Source organism: Takifugu flavidus, chromosome 12 (assembly GCF_003711565.1).
Source record: "Takifugu flavidus isolate HTHZ2018 chromosome 12, ASM371156v2, whole genome shotgun sequence".
Classification (NCBI taxonomy): domain Eukaryota; kingdom Metazoa; phylum Chordata; class Actinopteri; order Tetraodontiformes; family Tetraodontidae; genus Takifugu; species Takifugu flavidus.
In genome coordinates, this window is record NC_079531.1 from 15,507,022 (window position 1) to 15,526,655 (window position 19,634).

General features: G+C 44.0%; 1 protein-coding gene across 2 annotated transcripts; it reads left to right on the top strand.

Moving 5' to 3' along the window:
• Positions 1–3,196: 3,196 nt before the first annotated feature.
• pak1 (p21 protein (Cdc42/Rac)-activated kinase 1) lies at positions 3,197–18,488 on the top strand. 2 transcript variants are annotated; one of them, XM_057050608.1, is made up of 16 exons: positions 3,197–3,413; positions 8,683–8,741; positions 9,489–9,709; positions 9,993–10,087; positions 10,786–10,933; positions 11,067–11,104; positions 12,316–12,429; positions 12,519–12,753; positions 15,032–15,095; positions 15,194–15,242; positions 15,380–15,492; positions 15,575–15,692; positions 16,088–16,187; positions 16,291–16,487; positions 16,676–16,813; positions 16,947–18,488. In XM_057050608.1, exons 3-16 carry the CDS (start codon positions 9,517–9,519, stop codon positions 17,031–17,033), a joined length of 1,689 nt encoding a protein of 562 aa, XP_056906588.1. In that variant the 5' UTR covers positions 3,197–3,413; positions 8,683–8,741; positions 9,489–9,516; the 3' UTR covers positions 17,034–18,488. The 2 variants fall into 2 exon arrangements, with proteins under 2 accessions (XP_056906588.1, XP_056906587.1); XM_057050607.1 differs by lacking the exon at positions 8,683–8,741.
• The last annotated feature ends 1,146 nt before the right edge of the window (positions 18,489–19,634 follow it).

Below are 19,634 nucleotides of genomic sequence, written 5' to 3' on the forward strand. Positions count from 1 at the left end.
TACTATGTGCTGGTAATACAAAAAGACCCATCCATTTACCTTGGATTATTATTATACATTTTTAATACATTTTCTATTCTTATTTTTTTGTATTATATATTTATTGTTATTACTTATTGTTCTTTTTCTATCCTTGCATTTCTGAATGTCTTTTCCTCTGTGTGTCTTTGCTGCTGTTGCCCCGTAAATTTCCCCATTGTGGGACAAATAAAGGAATCTGAATCTGAATCTGAATTGTCTGTACAGACACCCAGGGCCGGATCACCAAACAAGCGCCAGTGACAAGGAAGAACCCCTGAGCAGGATCGGGCTCATATGGGGGATCCTCCTGTTGACAGTGTTATATTGAATGAAATCAAAGAATCAATGTTCTTCACTCATTTGTAAGAGAAATGTCAGTCTGGAGATCCTTCATTGCAGATTCAGGACTTCTTATAACCAGCGCAGATGTGCGCAGATCCCTAAAAAAAAAGGTGAACCGGACCTGATTGCATCCATTGCCATGGTCTTAAGGGGTGGCAGATATGTTCACCAACAGCTTTAACACACCGCTGCTCCACTCTGTAGTCCCCACACCCCACCAGCACCCTGGTCTCTAGGGAGTCCGAGAGCGACTGCCTGAATAACTTAAACCAGCTCACCTCCCTCATCATTAAGTGCTTTGAACAGTTAGTTAGAACATCCATCACATCCCAGACTCTCCAGAACAACTTCACTTTGAAAGCCAAGCTCCATCGTAGGGGGAAGGTCAGAACTCTGATATCCTGGTACCAGAACAACAGCGTCCATTACAACATCAGTAAAGCCGAGGAGCTCATACTGGATTACAGGAGGGTGGCGAAGGACATGAACTTTTACATACAGCTTTATAGGTTCCAATTTTGATCAATAGCAAAGTCAGAAAATACCAGCACATCAGAATCAACGCAAATAGAATCATGGAATCAAAGCAAATATAACAATTTAATATATTTTCTTATCCAGTTCTTTTCATACCCAACTGGACTGGTCTCAAATTAGAATACTTTGCACCATTCTGTTTTGCTTTTGTTTAAGTCAAGGTTGATGCTTAAGACGATGCGTTGTCTAAATCTACAAAATCTGTGTAGTTCCCCCCGGTCGGTAACAATCACATCCGTCAGTGGTTATAATTAATATTTTAAAATTACGGGCATTTATTTGATAAATGACAACTGTAACAGCGAATGAGAAGCCAGATTCGCCATAGCAACACTGACGCCATTGGCTGGGGACGATGCAGGTAGGTCATTAAAATTCCCCCAAATGTCATTTTTTTAAAATCACATTTCTGCACTTGGAAGTAAACGTTTTTAGGATAAAAGCATAGCCGTCGTAGATCGTGATTGTGTTAAAGCAACATTTCTTCACTTTGCTTTGCAACGTTCTTCGGGTCCTCAGCGCCCCCTACTGGCGCGGTTCGTGGTTACCGAATGCAGGTCTTGACATGAAGTGTACTGTAATTATTCAAAAGATCAATTAAATAGATCCGTTGTTTTGTTGTTATTTATTGACGCTTACAAAGTCTTTTTTTTAGTTTATAAGAATTTCAATGAGTTTTATTTTTTCGTTCAAAGCAGCAGCGTTACAAATCTGGTTCGGTGAAAATCACAACACATATTGTTAACACATCCAAATATTCAGTTACACATTTATTAGAATTAACATACTAATGAAAGACTGACTAAATATGAGTGTCATGACCATAATATGATGGTCACAAAATGCGCATAATTATATTTGAATTGACACAAGGAAAATGGCAACTGAGCACTGATATTTTAACACTCGATCCACACATTAGCTAAGTAGTTTATCAATACACGAGGGAAAATGCTATAATTTATGTAGTATTTTGTGAGAAATGTTTTCTTTAGTGATTAAGAAATCTCATGTAGTTCTTTTTAAACGTTTGAAAAAGTATTACCTTTTAACACAGCAGGCTTACTTTACAGAAGTTATAAAGCAGTGTTTTTGAAAAACAGCCTCTGAAAAAATGAAAAAGTCTAAGAAAGAAATATGTGAAATGACGTTGGAGTGTTCTTGCATACATACTAGAGCTTATATTTGCAACATTGCTGCCATGTGCCTGTAAAGATTTAATAAAAACAAAAACATACGATTATTTTGTCACGTCATGAAGCCTCCAGCACCCTCTAGCGGCCAATCACCGGGACTACCACCCGGAACTGGCTGGTCGCTCAAGAGCGTCATGTTAGGGTCACAATTTAATAACAAATTAAGGCAATTTTGTTGAAAAAATACCCTTATGTATGTTATATACCATGTATTTAACCCACTAATTCTTTACGATGGTGACCAGGATAGGACGGCAGCTTACGGTAAAACTCAACGACTAGATGTATATTCTTTTATTTTTATTATTGAGAGTTAAGGTTATTTTACTATAGAGGAATGGAAAATCTCTGTTTTGTGCAGTCATTTAGACTAGGAAACCTGTACTATAACATCATTATTAATTATGAATCAATTCTCTGCGCAAAAGTCTGGGAAGCACCTTGTTTTGCAACTGAATAATTTGTGGCTCCAAAATATTATCCTCCTTCGGAAAGCAACTCCAACCGTCTTGTTAAGTATTGAGAGTTTTCCGGAAGTCTATAGATAAATAGATCTTTCAAATAAGTCCAAAGTCCAGCAGGGTGTAGCAGAGGTAGGGCTATTAAATCTGTGCGGGAGATCCCGTCAGCGTTAAATCCTATCTCGTATATTTGATCTATAAATGGATTGGGGAGTGTTTTCGGATGCAGCCATGCATCATTTAATAATAGAGATCACCACTCCGCTACTTTTCACGACCCACTGACAAATTCCTTATCCATCCATCCGCATAAATAGCTATTAGGTTTTCATTTATCCATCAAATGATTCATTTATATTCACCACAAACTACATAAAAGCCGTAATCATGATACCACGTATTCAATAGTTAAAGAGTAAATCTGACGACATCAAGAACTAGACCAGCCCAGGTTGTTTGGACTTGCTTTGTCTGACTTTTACCCGGCGTAAGTGAACGCATCGTGGCTCTCGCTGCAGTGATTGGTCGGATCCGCCTGCCGTCCCCGCCCCGGATTCGGAAGAAGCCTCCTTGTGGGCCAATCAGACGCGGAGAATGCAGCTCGCGACCAATAGCGTGCCGGTAGCGCCGCTGTTTTGGGCGTGGGCTTTTCTGTGCGGTCGGGCTCTCTGTGCGGGCTAACAATAGCCCGAGATCGGCAAGTTTACTTCTTTATAAATCACCCAGCGGGCGGCAGCCGGGGCTCAGCAGAGCGGCGCTGGTTCGAGAGGCAGAAGTGTTGATCGGATAGATGAGACAGCGTGTCGCGGCGTCGGAAATCATTCAGCAGCATCCTGGGATTTACCAGACAGGTTTGGTGAGTGGACGCTTTAATATAAACCTCCACACTTTCGTCATCTTCCCATCCAGACACGGTGCGCTGTGGAACGGGGCTTTGCTCGTGGTTACTGTTAATGGAGTCAGACTGTTTCCTCCCTTTCTTCATCTCCATCAGTCCTTTAACGCCCCCAAAGGCCCGTCACGCCGCAGGTTCTTACACTCAGGGCTGGATGGATGGTGTGTTTCTTTTATGAGACACAGGTTTCCTCCCAGTGAAGCAGCTATTTCTGATATGGTCAGAAATGCCTGGTAGTGAGTGAATGAATGAGTGAATGAATGAATGCAATAAGTTCTGCGTGCTTACAGAACAGTGTTGGGTTTCTCTCTCACCTTTCCCTGAATCAGCATCAAAACTTACCTGTGAAGGTAGTCACACCTGCACATAAGCTCCCCTTTTTACGCCGATGAAGGAGCAGAAAATGGAGCTGTTCAAATTCCTCGTAATTTACCTGACTGCTGCATAAATGGGAATCTTGAGCCCCACTTGACCTTTGTCGTTCCCATCGCACACAACCAACATGCGATTAAGATAAAATTCTTGTTTATGTTTTGTACTAAGACCAAAACCTAAACTATTCGTGATAAGAACACTTTACTTCCGCCACAGTTACGTAATCCAAACCTCAGAATTACTCTGGCGTGCCAGGCTGCTCGGGCGCTTTGTACTTCATATTTCTTTGGTTCTGCAGCAGCTTGGTGCTCTGCTGCACGTCCAGCTCGTTGCTATGGTTTAACAGTGGGGACTTGAAAAGATCCCCCCCCCCCCACTCCAAAAATCTCTGCCGGGTGACACATTTCTGCCTTTGCACCGTAGATACCAACACACTGCCGGGCCCTGTGGTCTCCACATAGTAACTTTATGTTCATTTCACTCCTGTAAAGTTGGACATGTTAAAAAATGTCCCTTGGATTTGGTTTTAAAAAGACACAATTCAGCTTGTCTGAAGATTGTATTACTTGAAGGTAGCAACGGTCCGAAGAGATGATGGAAGCACTGAGGAGCCTGTGGACAGTATCTGGTCAGGCTCATTTATGGGAGTCGACTGCATTGTCAATAAAGAATCCAGATGCAATTACGGAAGTTCTTGTTTCCATCCGGTGTCCCAGCATAATCAAGTAGCGTTGTGTTCAGGCGCCAGTTGGTTTTGTTCTACTGAACAACAGGTGACAAACTTCTTGTCTCATATTTTGTGGTCTCTACCAGAGGTGGTGGGTTAAACCTGCGGACTGGGTTAATTGGTTTAAGTTTGAGAACTGAGGTGCTGTGGTTGCCAGGGGAACCCAAGAGCAGGACTGGATCGGGGCCTGTGATATACAGTGGACTGTTTTTGTTCTTGTTCATAGCGAACTACAATCATTAGTCCCAGGCGCCACATTTAAACGCAGAGTTTTGTTTGTACATTCTTTCCTCTGCTGTGTTGCTAACCCCTGTCGTTCTGTACCCAGATTATCTTTAGCTGCAGACGTTGATCATTGCTGTCTTGTTGTTGTGTGTATAGGCATTTTTCTACACTTTACATGGGTAAATAACTCCCAGTTTGAAGAGAACATTAAGAACACCACCACCACCACGCTAACGTCCTAAATATGCCTAGTCGGGCATGACGGCCTGACCTTTACACGATCCCCCTCCACAATAATGGTTGACATAAGAGACAAGCAGTCAGCATTTATTAGCTCTCATAGAAGAACCCTAAATAAATTAGCTGGAGAGGCTTGCGCTGCTGGTAGCCCTATAAAACTACTGACTGTTGAAGGACCTGCTGCTTTAAAGTCTGTGCAAGAATTTAAAAAAGAATCATGTGCATCAGTGGGCAGCTTGTCAGGTTTCATCAGATAGCAGCATACTCGGCAGAAATAATTAGGCTTACAGCTATGAAACACGGTCATTGTTCTATTTTCTTTGTGAGGCACATTACACATACTGTGTGTTTGTGTGTGTGTGTGTGTGTGTGTGTGTGTGTGTGTGTGTGTGTGTGTGTGTGTGTGTGGGATTTTCACGCTCTGGTCTTTGATGCTTCAGACTTTAATTGAAAAGACAAAGCTAATTTGGAGCTCAACCTACACAATCTGTTCCAGTAATGATGCTGCTGTGAAATATAACAGTGAATTGAACATATAGAGCACTGGATTGTGCACGTTTCTGTTGTCTACTGTATGCAATTTTCAATAAGTTCCTATAAACGGATTATGTGGATAATTCGTATATTGTGGCTTGTTTCGCGCATCAGAATGCGTTTGTCACTGTTGACCCCTTCTGAGTGAACTCCCTGCACCAAGAAATGATGAAATTTATAATAAATGAGATAATAAAATCCTTTTTTTTCACTCTAACTTTGGCGGCGCGTGTTAGCCTGAACTGGTGCATAGCATGTGTGTGTCAGACATCTGCAGCTTAACGGGAGGATTGGTGATTGGAATGGATTATTATTAAAGCTGCACAGGTGAAAGAACAGTATTCGCAGGTAATTAAGTCGAATTAACCCATGTTAACGTGTGTTTAGCAACACCTTAATCAGATGTAATCCAGGGCTGCGCTTTTCATCGCCATCCGACCGCCGAAAGGTGTTTTTTCATTACGGTGTTAATGTGTGGACAGCTGCCAGGCCGACTCTCACCTCCTGCCCTCCTTCTGTCTCTTCTGTCGCCGTCTTTCCCTGACAAATCTTCATCTGTTGCCTCTCTGAGCTCCCGATGACACCATCTTGCTGTTTACACACTCACTAGTGACAGCACCCGGTTTGTTTGTGGTGGCACGTAGACTCCATTTGCTCAAAAAGGCATGAAAAAACTGGGGGGGGGGGGGGGGGGTGTTTCCTCGTGTGAAGCAGCGAGCTCCAAGAACAGCAGCCGCTTTTGCCTTATTCACCTGTGTTGTGACGGACATTTTTCACATCGATCTGTACGGAAAGCACTTGTGTAGAGGCGGAGGAGTGAAGCTGCCTCTTCCTGGGACAGGGCGGGAACGGTCCAATCAATGGAGGAATGTGACTGCACCATGTCGAACCCACTGGAGGTAGACGGCAGAAACCTCAGACAGGTAACGGCTCCTTTTGTGCCGTCATCTGACTCTTGGCTGGCTTGAAAGAGAGACAAAGGAAGAAGGTGTATTATAATGTGGTGCTCGGTCCACAGGAACCTCCAAAAGAGTCTGTGGAAGATGATATTAGTAAGTCATTGATGCTGGAACATGAGACTAGTCTGTGCATAATGGGAGGCCAGGATTCATGGTCTCTCATTGTAAGGGATACAACCCCATAGCTTTAATGGAGACTCCTAACTTAGGATGTGGTTCTCTTCATAACATTGGTGTTACTGCAGCCTGGACAAGCCAAAGATTCGTAGATTTAATAACATACAATTCCAAGACTATCAAGACTAGACGATTTGGCTTAAGGGGGAATTTGTAGCAAAGCAGAATTATTTTGAGTGCGTCAGTTGAAGAGGCTGCTTTTCTGCCATGATGGCTCCCAGGATGCTGTGTAGCTTTTATTATTTATGGTGTTTCCATAGTAATGAGGCAGGGGAGGTGCATACTCAGACAGCTGGTAGATTGGCCCAGCCCCTGTGTGTGTGTGTGTGCGTGTGTGTGAGAAAGTATGAAGGGCTGTGGGAGGGATGGGGGGGTTCACTGTCCTCATGAGAACGGGGGCTCGGGTCGTTTGCCATGCATTTTTCCTGCACTGCATCATTTCACGTGTGTCACCAATCTGACCAGCAAATCCCGCTGTGTCAGCAAATCCTGCGGCTGATTCACCGAGTGATTTCAGTTAAAACCAACTTTAAGTCACGCATGGAAACGTGCACGTCAGACACATTTCCGGGATCCTTGCTGGGAGTTTGTAGTATAACTCCTTCCTTAGTAATCATCATTCCCACCCAGTCCCACCCAATTGTGAGGCGCACCGACCATTGGGATAGTCCGGAGTCTCTAATCGGCCTCAAGTTCAAATCTGTGTTCTTTGGGAAGACATTGGAGTTGGAGGAGGAACCAAAAACATTACAAAAACCCTCAACCACATAGCTAACTCACAACCGCCTCATTAGGCAAGAGTACTGTGGCTTTTCCACTCGCACCTCGACACCAGACAGCTTTTTCCACTGGAGGTACGAGGTATTGAGAGGTGCTATATGGATTGGATAGGTAAAAAGTAACTAATCTGGTCAGGTTCCAAGCCAATTGACCAGGGGAGTGATGTTTCCGAGCCACCAGCCCAACAGCCTTGCTATGGGGGCCCCACCCACGTCCAGGGGGTCCTCAATCGTACTGGAAAATCACCGAGAACCAACCGTTCCGTGCAGGGTCCAGCCACGCGCTGGCGTGCCGACACTGCGGAAAAAGGCCTCATTACTGCCGCGGCACGGCGGAATTGTTTGGTTTACTCTAATCATTTCTGCTTAATCTTAATTGGTTTGTTCCTACACAGTTTTCCAGTTTATGTGTGATTGTTGTGGCCACAATTCCCGATTTGGATAATTCTCAGATTTAATGCTTTCAAAATTAGCGACGTCGGTGTCAAAGAGATGCTGAAAGCTGTTTGTGATGTGTCTGCACGTGCATTCTATTCCCACAAATGCAGAGGCTGACGCGGCATTTTCTTGGAAACGTCTCATGGCGGCACACGCGTTTTTATCTATATAGTACTTTTCCCAAAGGTCAGATTTTTGAACCCTGCCCTCCAGACGCTGGTGCGAAACCTTTCAATTGTGGTTTTTCTCAGCTACGATTAGATAAACCGCGTTGTTGCTGCTGATTCCTCACATGCTCAAGCGAAATCATAGAGTGGAAAACATACATTTATGCCCTCCAGGTTCACCGCGTGGCTTTTAAGAAGCTTGTGCTGTGGCTGCTTTGTGTGATGAGGAGAAAAGTATTCTCCTGTGAAGCAGCGTCATGGTGAACGGGATTGAGTTTCGTCCCTCATCCGGGTGGGAAAATCCCCAGAAGGCTTTGACATTCCCTTTACTCATCCATTTGCTATTTACTGTGTTTGCTAGTTCAGCAGACAACAAGGGAGGTATTACTTCCTCGCGTGGGTGCATGTATTTGCTTTATTTTCCACTTCCTCATGTGACTCTACTCGTGGCGTCACGGTGTGACATCACAGCTTTGGGTTGGCAGACATGTAAAAAAAAAGTCTGTGTCACTGCGGCTCACTTCACTGTCGCTTGGGTGCAGATTTTCAAACATCCACCATAGAGCTGCTTAGCAACTTAGCAGTTCATAGCAGGTTTTTTCTTTTCAGGTTTCCCTGCTTCAGTCAACAGTGAATATTCTTCAAACTGGGGAAACACCTGGAACCAGGTAATGCGGTTGTCATCCTTTCATTTTCAGGACTGTTCAGGATCATTTCTTGTAAATCTAACCAGGAAATGAAAGGATGATGGTTGTGGTTTGATGAGACTTTGGTCTCCGTTGGTTTTTAATTCATTGTTAAACCCAAGTCAAAGTCTTTGAAGTGGTGGAAGAGAGAATTAGTCAATACTAGAATAATAAGGTGTAGTATAAGGCATTCCCAACTCGGGTACGGGACAGTGCCGCCCCAGTCTCAACAGGGTTCAGTCAGATTAAGATGTTTGGGGCTGAAGGACCTGAAGGACGTTTGCTCAGGTTGTCTTTCTGTAGCTTCAGACTCTGCTTTCTAAATGCTTTTACTGTTTAAAAGCACCTAACTGAGAAATGTACTGGGAAGCCTGAACTGGTCTCTCCGTGTTCACTGGACTGGTTTTTGATGACCGGTGCCAAAATGAACTAGTTTGTGCCGGACTTCCTTCCAACAACCGACGGTGTAACATTTACAACCATCGGTTGGAAAAAATGTGTTTTTTTTCCCTTAACTATTTGGAAAAACAAGCCTGAGCTCTTCCAAAGGTTCAGGATGTCGGAACTCGGAACTCTCAATCCTTCGATTTGGGGCCGCATGGCATCGTGTATCTGCAGCTAAATGTTGTAATTGAGAGAAAATCAGGGAGAAAGTAATCAGAGGAGTGAAGAGTGTCCAAGATAAAGTTAAAATCGTCACGTGTCCACGTGTTTTTACTGTTTTCACAGGCGAGGTGTAACTGCAGCATAACTGAAAATGTCGGATAATGGGGAGGTCGAGGACAAGCCCCCAGCCCCGCCCATGCGGAACACCAGCACCATGATTGGCTCCTCCATCAAGGACCCCACCCCCCTCAACCACAGCTCTAAGCCCCTCCCACCCAACCCAGAGGACAAGAAGAAAAAAGACCGGTCCATCCGCTTCATCCTGACAGGAGGAGGCGATAAAAGTGAGTGGCACAAACATCCCACCCAGTGTCCCCAAATATTATTACCCAAGATCTCTTAAAATCTTCGGAAACATTTTGTATATTTGTAACAAATTCTTCCAATGCCAGGTCACAGAAAAAAGAAAAAGAAAAAGAAATGTAAAGTCTGTTCCCGTCTTTGCTAGGCTACGCTTGCCATGTTAGTCCATTATGGAAAGCTGTTGATCTTGGCTGGTCATCATAGTGGGCAGAAGATCTCCTCACCAGTATGTCTCATCTCCTTTGTTTGTGTTTTTTTTCCCAGCTTACAAGAAGAAGGAACGTCCAGAAATTTCCCTGCCGTCTGATTTCGAACACACCATCCATGTTGGCTTTGACGCTGTCACGGGAGAGTTTACTGTAAGTGTGTTGTGAGATTATCAAAGACACTTATAGCACCACAAAGCCATGTTCTCATGGAAAAGGGACCTTCTTGTTGAACGATTCACCTGATCAAGCTTCAGCGGGAACGCGGACACAGGTGACTTGAGGGACTTGAGCCACGTGAAAGAGCTGTCTGTTCATCACAGAGCTGAACCGGGTGGATGTAAAGGGGAATGTGTGATGGAGTGACCCAGAAAGGAGAAAGAGAGAGTGGGAGAGAGCTGCGAAATAACTAGATGTGACCTGAATATTCATTCAAAGTACAAATATTGTATGACAAGCCAGCTTTGTTCGGAGTCTGCGTGAAGCCTCCCACTCTCTAAAGCCAAAGCCTTGGACGGCCGTTGAGGGGTTTTTTTTGCTCTTAGGACAGGTAGCACGGCTAACCGCCACGAACTGCCCAGGCACAACCACCTACGTTTTAGACGCCTCCCTCTGTTGGTGATATGGTGTACAAGGCATGAGTGACTTTCTTGGCAATCATTAAACATCTGGTTACAAACCCCCTCTGAAGTCTCTGAGGACTTCCTGGAGATGGTGTGTGTTCTTGTACTTTCTACAGAGAGGTTGAACTGGGGTTATGTTGGGGTTAGGGTAAGGGGCTGGGTAATGCATTATACCTATGAAAGTCCTCACAAAGAGACAAGAACGAGGATGTGTGTGTGTGTGTGCAGGGGATGCCGGAGCAGTGGGCCCGACTCCTTCAGACATCCAACATCACCAAACTGGAGCAGAAGAAGAATCCTCAGGCTGTCCTCGATGTTTTAAAGTTTTATGACTCGAAAGAAACGGCCAACAGTCAGAAGTATATGAGCTTCACAGGTACACACACACACACACATGCGCACAGATTTGAAAGTCCGTTGGGTTTTTTTGTTCATTTGCTTGCTAATAATTGTAAAAAATCCATCTGAATTTCTTTTTTCTTGACTTTTTCCTCTGATTTTCTGTGCAGATAAAAACACAGACCCCTACTGCTCTTCCGCCACGATGGTAAGTCCTCGTCGGCTCCTCTCAATCCACTTCCACATGCATTATTCATCTTCTGCAGGCGGGTTTGAGCAAACGGTGGATCGTGGGTGAAGCCAATGCATTAATTGAATGTTTTGCTTGATCTGTCAGACCTTTTGTGGCATCAGCTCTGCCACTTAAAAGCCTTTGGAATTCTTTATATCTCCTGCAGAGATCTACTCACTCGCTGCTGCGCCTGCTTGAGCTTCTCCCGTATTCACGCACGATTCTCGTCCTGCAGATTTATCCACAGTCATGATTAATCTGATTTAAAATAGTAACGCGGTTAGCCCATCTGCAGCGGAGAAGGATTCTTTCGGGCAGTTTGTCCAAGTCGATTTACCATCACAGTTGATCCGGTTGTAACAGGCTACAAACGATACAGATGGAAGACGGTAAACAGCGCGTTGGCCCTCTCGATGGACGAATAACCCCACAATGGAACAGTCGGCCGTCATTATATACTATGCACGCTCTGCTGGAAAGAGTTTTCTTTTCAGCGAAGCGTTTCCAGCTTAAAATACCACATTAACGGGATGCTAGTCGGCATTCTGCTAGCGCTTCAGCTAACCCGCCGCCCAGCTTGAGATAAACGACCCTCCCTTCTTTCCTGAGTCTGTTTGCTCGTGCAAAAATGGTAAATGATTAATATAGATTAAAAATCATTCAGCGCCGAATCGCGATTAATCGAAATTAATCCACAGAAACCTTGTGATTAATCAAATTAGTCATTGGAATCGTTTGACAACACTAATATGGAGACATGGTTTATTTCAAGTCAATAGATTTGATTTTGTTGTCGTCAATTCTGCCTGCGAGTTAGCTCAAATGAACTGATATTTTCTTATGTCGGAGGTGGAGATGTGATAAAGCAAGCTGAAACACAAGGTTCTTTTACTTAAGTGAATTATAACAAAGAAAAATAATCACTCTGGCGCCTCCCTCACTGCAGCATAGTCAGCACTTTTGGTCTCTTCACCTGCTGCCTTGCTCAGATGTGAGTCAGGCTGTCAGAGAGGCAGAAAACGGGAGGGCAGACACGACCTCAGGCATGAAGGGTGATAATGAGAGGGCGGCGAGAGAAAGGGGGGGTGAAACGACGGCTGAGAACGTGACCGCGCGGATGGGTCCTCGAGACACTTGGCGTCTGTACGGATGACAATGCGTTTGACCTTTCACCCCGTTTCACACAGCGCTCCAAGGCCGTGTCTGAGATGCCTGCCATAGCAACCGTGTCTGAGGACGATGATGAAGATGAGGCAGAGCCCCCTCCGGTGATCGCCCCCCGTCCAGAACACACAAAATCAGTAAGGATACACACACACACACACACACACACACACACACACACACTCAAACAGGGTGTTTTACGAAGCAGCTTTTCTACATCTCTTAGATATACACTCGCTCTGTGATCGAGCCCCTCCCCATTCTTCCGACCAAAGACGCCGCGACTTCTCCCATCTCGGCGCCGACGGCGGCTGCCTCCAGCGTTACCCCGACACCTTCGGCTGAGGGGGCACCCAGCAGCCCTCCTAGTGCAAGCCCCGCCCCCGGGCCTTCCGCAGCCCGCCCCCAGGACAAAACCAGGAAAAAGAAAATGTCGGATGAGGAGATCCTGGAAAAACTCCGTAAGTTTATCAAACCTGCAGAACGGTGGAGCAAAGTTATTTTAAACCAACAACAGTCTGGAGACTATCACATGTTTTTAAATTCAAAAAAGTAAAGATCGGATGGCAAAAAAGACTAGAAATACTCAAAACAAAAGTTTCTGGACTGGATTATTATAATTTATTCATCATGTGTGAAAGGAACATTGAAAAGCTCTGATGTTGCTTCAAGGGTTAATCAACAGCAGTTAAATTTAAAGTTTAAGAAGAGTTTAGTCAGGGGCCCCAACCTTCCCTCTGTGGGAAATGGCCGTGAGCATTTGAGCATTTTGTGTTATTACATGCAACATTATTGTTATTACATGCACAAATGTGTGTGTGTGCTTTTGTTAGATTGAGTCATATGTAGTGTTCAGCTGTTCAATAGCCGTTCTGAACAGTTGGATGTCAGTGCTGTGTGAAATGCTAATTATTTATTACAGTGAAGGGATTCATATCCAGAAGCTCGATAGCATCTTGAAGAAACACGTTTAGAATCAAATTGAAAACAACGATGGACGCTGATTGGATAAATTCCCAATGCGGTGTGTGAAAATCAGTGATTGGCAGCTGCCCTGACTCGGAAATTAGATCTTTGCTTTTAAATCTATGATATATACACATTAAAATTTACAGTTTCAAACTAGAACTGAAGAAACCGAGGTGGGGTGGCGCCCTATCGCCCTCTGTTGGCCAGACATTTCCCACAGGAGTCTTACTTTTTGATACATTTTCTGTATCATTCATACGCTAAATAAGTGAAATTGCCATTTTCAATGTCCATTATTTTAAATGGCATTATTGGAATGGTTTGAAATTGACCTTGAAAGTCCTTGAAATGAACTTGAACTTGTCCATAGAATATGCTTTACAGCCCGCTTTACATGCCACGCCACACAGTGGCGACCAGAATACACGTTATTCGTGTATTAAAACCATTTTAGGGATGCATTACATCAGTGAAAGTCCTCTAAATGATAGAAGGGGGACAGAAGAAGTTTGTGTGTGTCTTCTAGAAAATGTCGCACTGTGGGGAGAAGTGAGGACATTTTGGCTGGTCCTCGCGACTCCAAAGGCTTGTCCTCACAAAGATAGGACAAATGTTGGTGTGTGAAGAGGAAGGGCCTGTGGTGTTATAGCTGCAGAGGTTCACTGAGGACAGCTTGTATGTGCTAAATTTAACAGCACCGCCCCATCCCACAATCACTGAAGTTTGAAGTTATTTTAGGCCTAATCTGGTTGGTTGGGCCTTTAGAACCAGATTTATGAATAATATTTAACTGCATTTTTGTATAAATTAATAAGTGCACATTTTAAAGTTGCCAAAATCAAAATTACTCAACATAGACATGCTTTAATAAGTTATAGAGATGCAGGTCCTCCTCTAAAATGCAGTTTTGCTTTGTTTGCCTATGACGTTAGTGTATCAAGACAAGTCCATCAGAAGAAGTTTGTCCAGTCTGTCTTGGAATGTAATTGAAAGTTTACTAAAGAAAAGAGCAGTGTGTGGTTTTATTGTGACAGGTGACTCATATTCTTCAGGTTAACTGATAACAACTGATGGAAATGTAAAAGAAAAGGAATTACACTTTTTGTTACACTTGTTATTAGTTATTTTTCTAAAAGAACACTTAAACCACATGGGTGTCATCGTTTACCATAGAAATGTAACTTTCCAGAATTACTTTTGGAGCATTTAAAGCAAAACCTTGCATTTAGTTCCCCTCCTGTATGTGTCCCATTATTAAAACAAGCTGCTGTGGTTTTGTGTTCAGTAAATAAAAACCTATTATTTTTAAATCATGCCCACGCCTGCCTAGATGTGCTCAGAGCTCCCTCTGCTGGTAAGAACAGGACACTGCCTGTATCTGACAGGCGTGTCCCCGCCCCCACTCTCCCATCCTCACATCTGATTGGTTGCTCCTGTCTGGTCTCCTGATTGGCTCCAAGTTTTCCCCTTCAATCTCTTTCCTGCTGAAGAGTTATTTAGGATTTATCCTTTCAAGTTCTTTGTCTTCTCCCTCCTCTCTGTTATTGATTCTTCTTGAGATTGGAACATTTTCCTTCACTCCGTTCTACCTTTGTCTTCTCAGCTCTCTCTCCCAGTCAGCATGTTGCATTGAATGCAGTGAATATGTTGCCGATTGGATAAAAATACAGCAGAAAAAAAATTGCCAGCTCAAGAAACCTTTTAAGTCTTTTTTTTTAAAAAATCAATCATGAACTGAGGTGTTTTTTCTTTTCTTTCTGTTCGTCGCAGGGACAATTGTGAGCGTAGGAGACCCTAAAAAGAAATATAGCCATTTTGAGAAGATTGGACAAGGGTAAGCCACAAGTCAGTTAGGTAACAATGAGATAGCTGATAATCATTAAAGAGTTGATGTCGGGTTTGCCTGTTTAACCTGGACATCTGTGTTTTTAGAGCCTCTGGAACTGTGTACACAGCGATTGACATCGCTACAGGACAGGAGGTGGGTGTCATGTTTCAGACCATTTCATTTTCTTCATTTTCAGACCATTTTCCTCTCTGCTTTATTCATACTTTAATCAGTCTTGTTGATTTATCTGGGAGTGCTTGCTGGGTTTAACTGTTGTTTATCCCCTTAAGGTTGCTATTAAACAGATGAACCTGCAGCAGCAGCCCAAGAAGGAATTGATCATCAATGAGATTCTGGTGATGAGGGAAAATAAGAACCCAAACATAGTCAACTACCTGGACAGGTGAGAAAATGCTCCAGCTAAAAATACGCAGTAATTATGTAGCATGTTGCATCCACAACACTTGATTGTCTAATTTGCACAGTTACCTGGTGGGTGATGAGCTGTGGGTGGTGATGGAGTATCTGGCCGGGGGCTCATTAACTGATGTCGTCACGGAAACCTGCATGGATGAAGCCCAGATAGCTGCGGTGTGCAGAGAGGTGAGCGCTACCTGTACCCGTCTGCGTAGGTACACGCATCCCAGTTAAGTTCCCAAGGTCTTGCAAAGGTAAAATGTATGAAAGAACAGCTGATTTATTGTAAAGAAAATGAAATGTTTAGTGGAGCGCTCACTGCTGTTGACACCTCTGATCTGTTGCCCTCAATCACAAGTGTTTGTCCGTTTCACGCGCCACAACTCAAAGGTCTTTTGATCCACCAGTGGACTTCTGTCCCACCACCAGCAGGTCTATAAACAATAAGATCTGAAACGCCCCAGTCCCCGCGAACACTGTCTACGCCCACTGAACTGGTTGTTATCGTACGGTTGGGTGTCCAGTAAAGTTTGGCAGATATGTTGCATTTACGGAACCTTTCTGTCCGTTCTCCTCTGCAGTGTCTGCAAGCCTTGGAGTTCCTCCACTCAAATCAGGTGATCCATCGGGACATCAAGAGTGACAACATCCTGCTGGGCATGGACGGCTCCGTCAAACTCAGTCAGTCTAAAGCGCCTCATTATCTTCCTCCTCCGGTTTCACTCGGACCTGTGGAGAGTCATCGTTGTTCCCAAACTTATGTTTTCATCTCTTATTCTCCCAGCTGACTTTGGCTTCTGCGCCCAGATCACCCCTGAACAGAGTAAACGCAGTACGATGGTCGGGACGCCGTACTGGATGGCTCCAGAGGTGGTGACCCGCAAAGCCTACGGCCCCAAAGTGGACATCTGGTCCCTGGGCATCATGGCCATAGAGATGATCGAGGGGGAGCCGCCGTACCTGAATGAAAACCCACTCAGGGTGAGTTTCTGCGGGGACCAACACACGGATGAGAGCAGCCAGAGGATGTTTTTCGCAAACAGAATCAGCTTCCATTGCAAAGCCACTCCCCCCTCCCTCTTATTATTATTATTATTGGAGCTGAACATGAACTAAAAGGTGACGTTTGATGGTAAAGTCCTTATTCTCATCTGCCATGTGTTGCTCAGGCGCTGTATCTCATAGCAACCAACGGTACACCGGAGCTGCAGCATCCGGAGAAGCTGTCGACGATATTCAGGGACTTCTTGAATCAATGTCTGGAGATGGACGTGGAGAAGCGAGGCTCGGCCAAAGAGCTGCTACAGGTGTGTGAAATGTCTACTGATTTCCTGTTTTAACACAGAAACGGTTCCGTTTTGGGACTCGTTTAAGGTTTGTCCTGATATAACAGTAAACGTTTACACAGCGTTCAATGCGATTGCCCTTTTTGTCTTCCAGCATCAGTTTCTGAAGATGGCCAAGCCTCTCTCCAGCCTGACTCCTCTCATTGTGGCAGCCAAGGAGGTTGCCAAGAACAACCGCTAGCTACCTTTGCACTCATTTTGTCCTTTTTCCACCCGTCTACCATGAGGAGGGTAGAGGCCATCTTTACTGTAACGGTTCTATTTTTTATTGTGTTTACGTCATCATCTCAACTTTTGACTCCCACTGCCTGAAAAATGAAGGAATAAAAAGATGGACAGCTTCTTGCTTTAAGGAACTCTGATAGAAGAACGAGGAAGAACAGTGGTGCAGCGATCAGGTAATGGAGCCAGTTGCTTTACCCCCGGACTGTCTCTGCAGTTTACAGTGAAAACAATATTGGAACACCAGAAATCGACATTAGTCACTGATCAAAAACACCACCAACACAAAGTCAATGCTTTATTCCAGATTACCATAGCAATTCCAGAAGGTAGAAAGACGCTAACGCGTGCTGACCCCCCAGGGACCGTCTACAAATCAGCAGAAAACCTCAACACTACTTGCACTACGCTCGATAAAGCCAGCCTCGTCTACTGTATTGTTTATTTATTTTAAGTTGCTATTTCAGGTGGTCTGTGCTGGTTGACCTCCTCCAGTAACGAAGTCCACACCAAACCTCCCTTAACTATCTTTCAGGCCCACTTTTCTGTGGAAGAGCAGATAATAAAGTTCTTGGTCAAGATGAAGGTTCGTTAGCCTGTCAAATTGTGCTCTTTTTTACTTCTTCTACCTCTTGTTTTTGCTCCAGTTATATGCAAATTTACTCCAGTGCTTAAGGAAGCCTGGAATGAGCCGTTGATTGTGTGTTGGTGGCGGTTCAGAATGTCCCAGATTTGTTTTTTCTCGTCTGAATCTCCTCCTCTCGGTGTCTTGTCGAGCTGCAACGGCCCGTCTCTGCCGTCAGAGCTCGGCAGATTCTTGTGAATTAGCTCCCTCTCGTGTCTCTGGTGTTCCGCCGGACTGGTGTCATTATCTCCTACCTGGAAGTGCATTGCATTCACTTTTTTTAAAACTGATTCGGAGTGTGTTTGAATGGATGTGTGTATATTTCGGAGCACACTGGGTTCGTGATTGTGACGTTAACCTGTAGTTTTTGTCATAGAGCAGTGGTGGAGGTCTGCGTATCTGAGGAGAGCTGCAACTTTGCAGTAAACTATACAAAAAAACAGAAAAAGACTGAACATGTTCCCAAAGCCATAGATGGAGTGAGGTTGATCTCAAGCGTTTTCCCTTTTGGAATAATTCCTGTTGTGGAAAACTCAATGATTTCAGATCTTTTTATTCTAAATCTAAAGACTTGCTCCACCTATAGCTCTGGGCCATGACCTTCTGCAGGCTCCTCTGGGACCGGACAGAGAGAATGTGCATGTGAACAACCATTTTTTTTATGCGGTACATGTAAGAAAATAGTTGTGCTTATGACGATGTGTTCAGGATGCTAGGGTAGCGTAGGAAAGAGCATATCTTTTTCCTATTTTCACAAGAATGAGTCAAATAAATCCTGTGATGGCACAATGGGTCGTTTCCCTTTTCCTGACTGGTGGACAGTAAGATGTCATTGTTTTTCTTTGTTTCCTGCTGTTCAGAACTCATTGGTTTGGTTTTTGTTTATTTTTATTTTTTTATGTGTGCTGGAATCACTGTGATTTCCTACATGCACTGAAAAAGATGGTTCGACATTTGCTTTGATCTCTTTTATTTTGCTTTAAAGGTGAAAGGCAATGCTGGAAAAGCAGAGATTCCCTCAACTTCAGACTATTTTAATTATCCTTTTATGACTCGGATAACTTAATTTATCAAAACAACTGCCTTGGTTTGCCGATCTTTAAAATCAAGATTTGATAATCGGATATTAAAATATGTTGCAGTTTAAAAAGTTTTGTAGGTTAAAATAGAATAGGAACTGAAGGTTTCAAAGTCAGAAAAAATGCATTTTCCATGGTTCCTTCCTTCATTCTTTAATAAAAACAGGATTTCAATTTGTGAGCGAGCATTAAATGCAAGAGTGGCAGGAAAAAACTGCCATGTGAAGAAACTTTAAGCCGTGTTAGATGGCAACATGTCCTGAAATCCTACTGAAAATGTAGTTTTCATTAGTGATGCACAGAAATTAAGCTGCTAAGGACGAAGGTGCCCAGTCTGTACGCTGCAACAAAAAATGTAAATCTGCTGACTCAAAGTAAGAGAGAGAGAGAGAGATTACATAATTTCTGCTGCAGAGGGAAAAAACAGAACACTAACTGCTCACTCTCTCTCTCTCTCACACACACACACACACACACACACACACACACTGGGAAATGGCTGTGAGGAAAGCAGATGAGTGAAGATTGCCGTGAAAATAAAGATTGATTCTTGAGGGTGTAGCAAGCGAGCAGCAGTTTATCTGTAAAGTGCAGAGTCAGAGGAGGATGCACATTCCAGTCGGCGTGAACAGGAAGAGCACTTCGGCCAGCGGTTCATGATTTAGGAACGGCATTAATACCACAGTGAACCTCAGGTACAGCAGCTGTTTAGTCCTGTATCTTCTGTCATGTCATATCTTCTGAAGGTGCTGGAACACCTGCCGCCTCCACTGAGGTACAGGTGTCTCCGCAGTAAAAGAAAATGCCCAAAAAAAAGGGCAAGCTCGCTGAAATCCTGCCCCTACTGTAGTTACGT

Excerpts from the sequence above, each read along its gene's own strand:
- pak1 (XM_057050608.1), top strand. The coding sequence starts at position 9,517 with ATGTCGGATAATGGGGAGGTCGAGGACAAGCCCCCAGCCCCGCCCATG. Across the intron at positions 12,754-15,031 it reads GGAGATCCTGGAAAAACTCC|GGACAATTGTGAGCGTAGGA; the intron begins GTAAGTTTATCA and ends TGTTCGTCGCAG. Across the intron at positions 15,693-16,087 it reads TAGCTGCGGTGTGCAGAGAG|TGTCTGCAAGCCTTGGAGTT; the intron begins GTGAGCGCTACC and ends TCTCCTCTGCAG.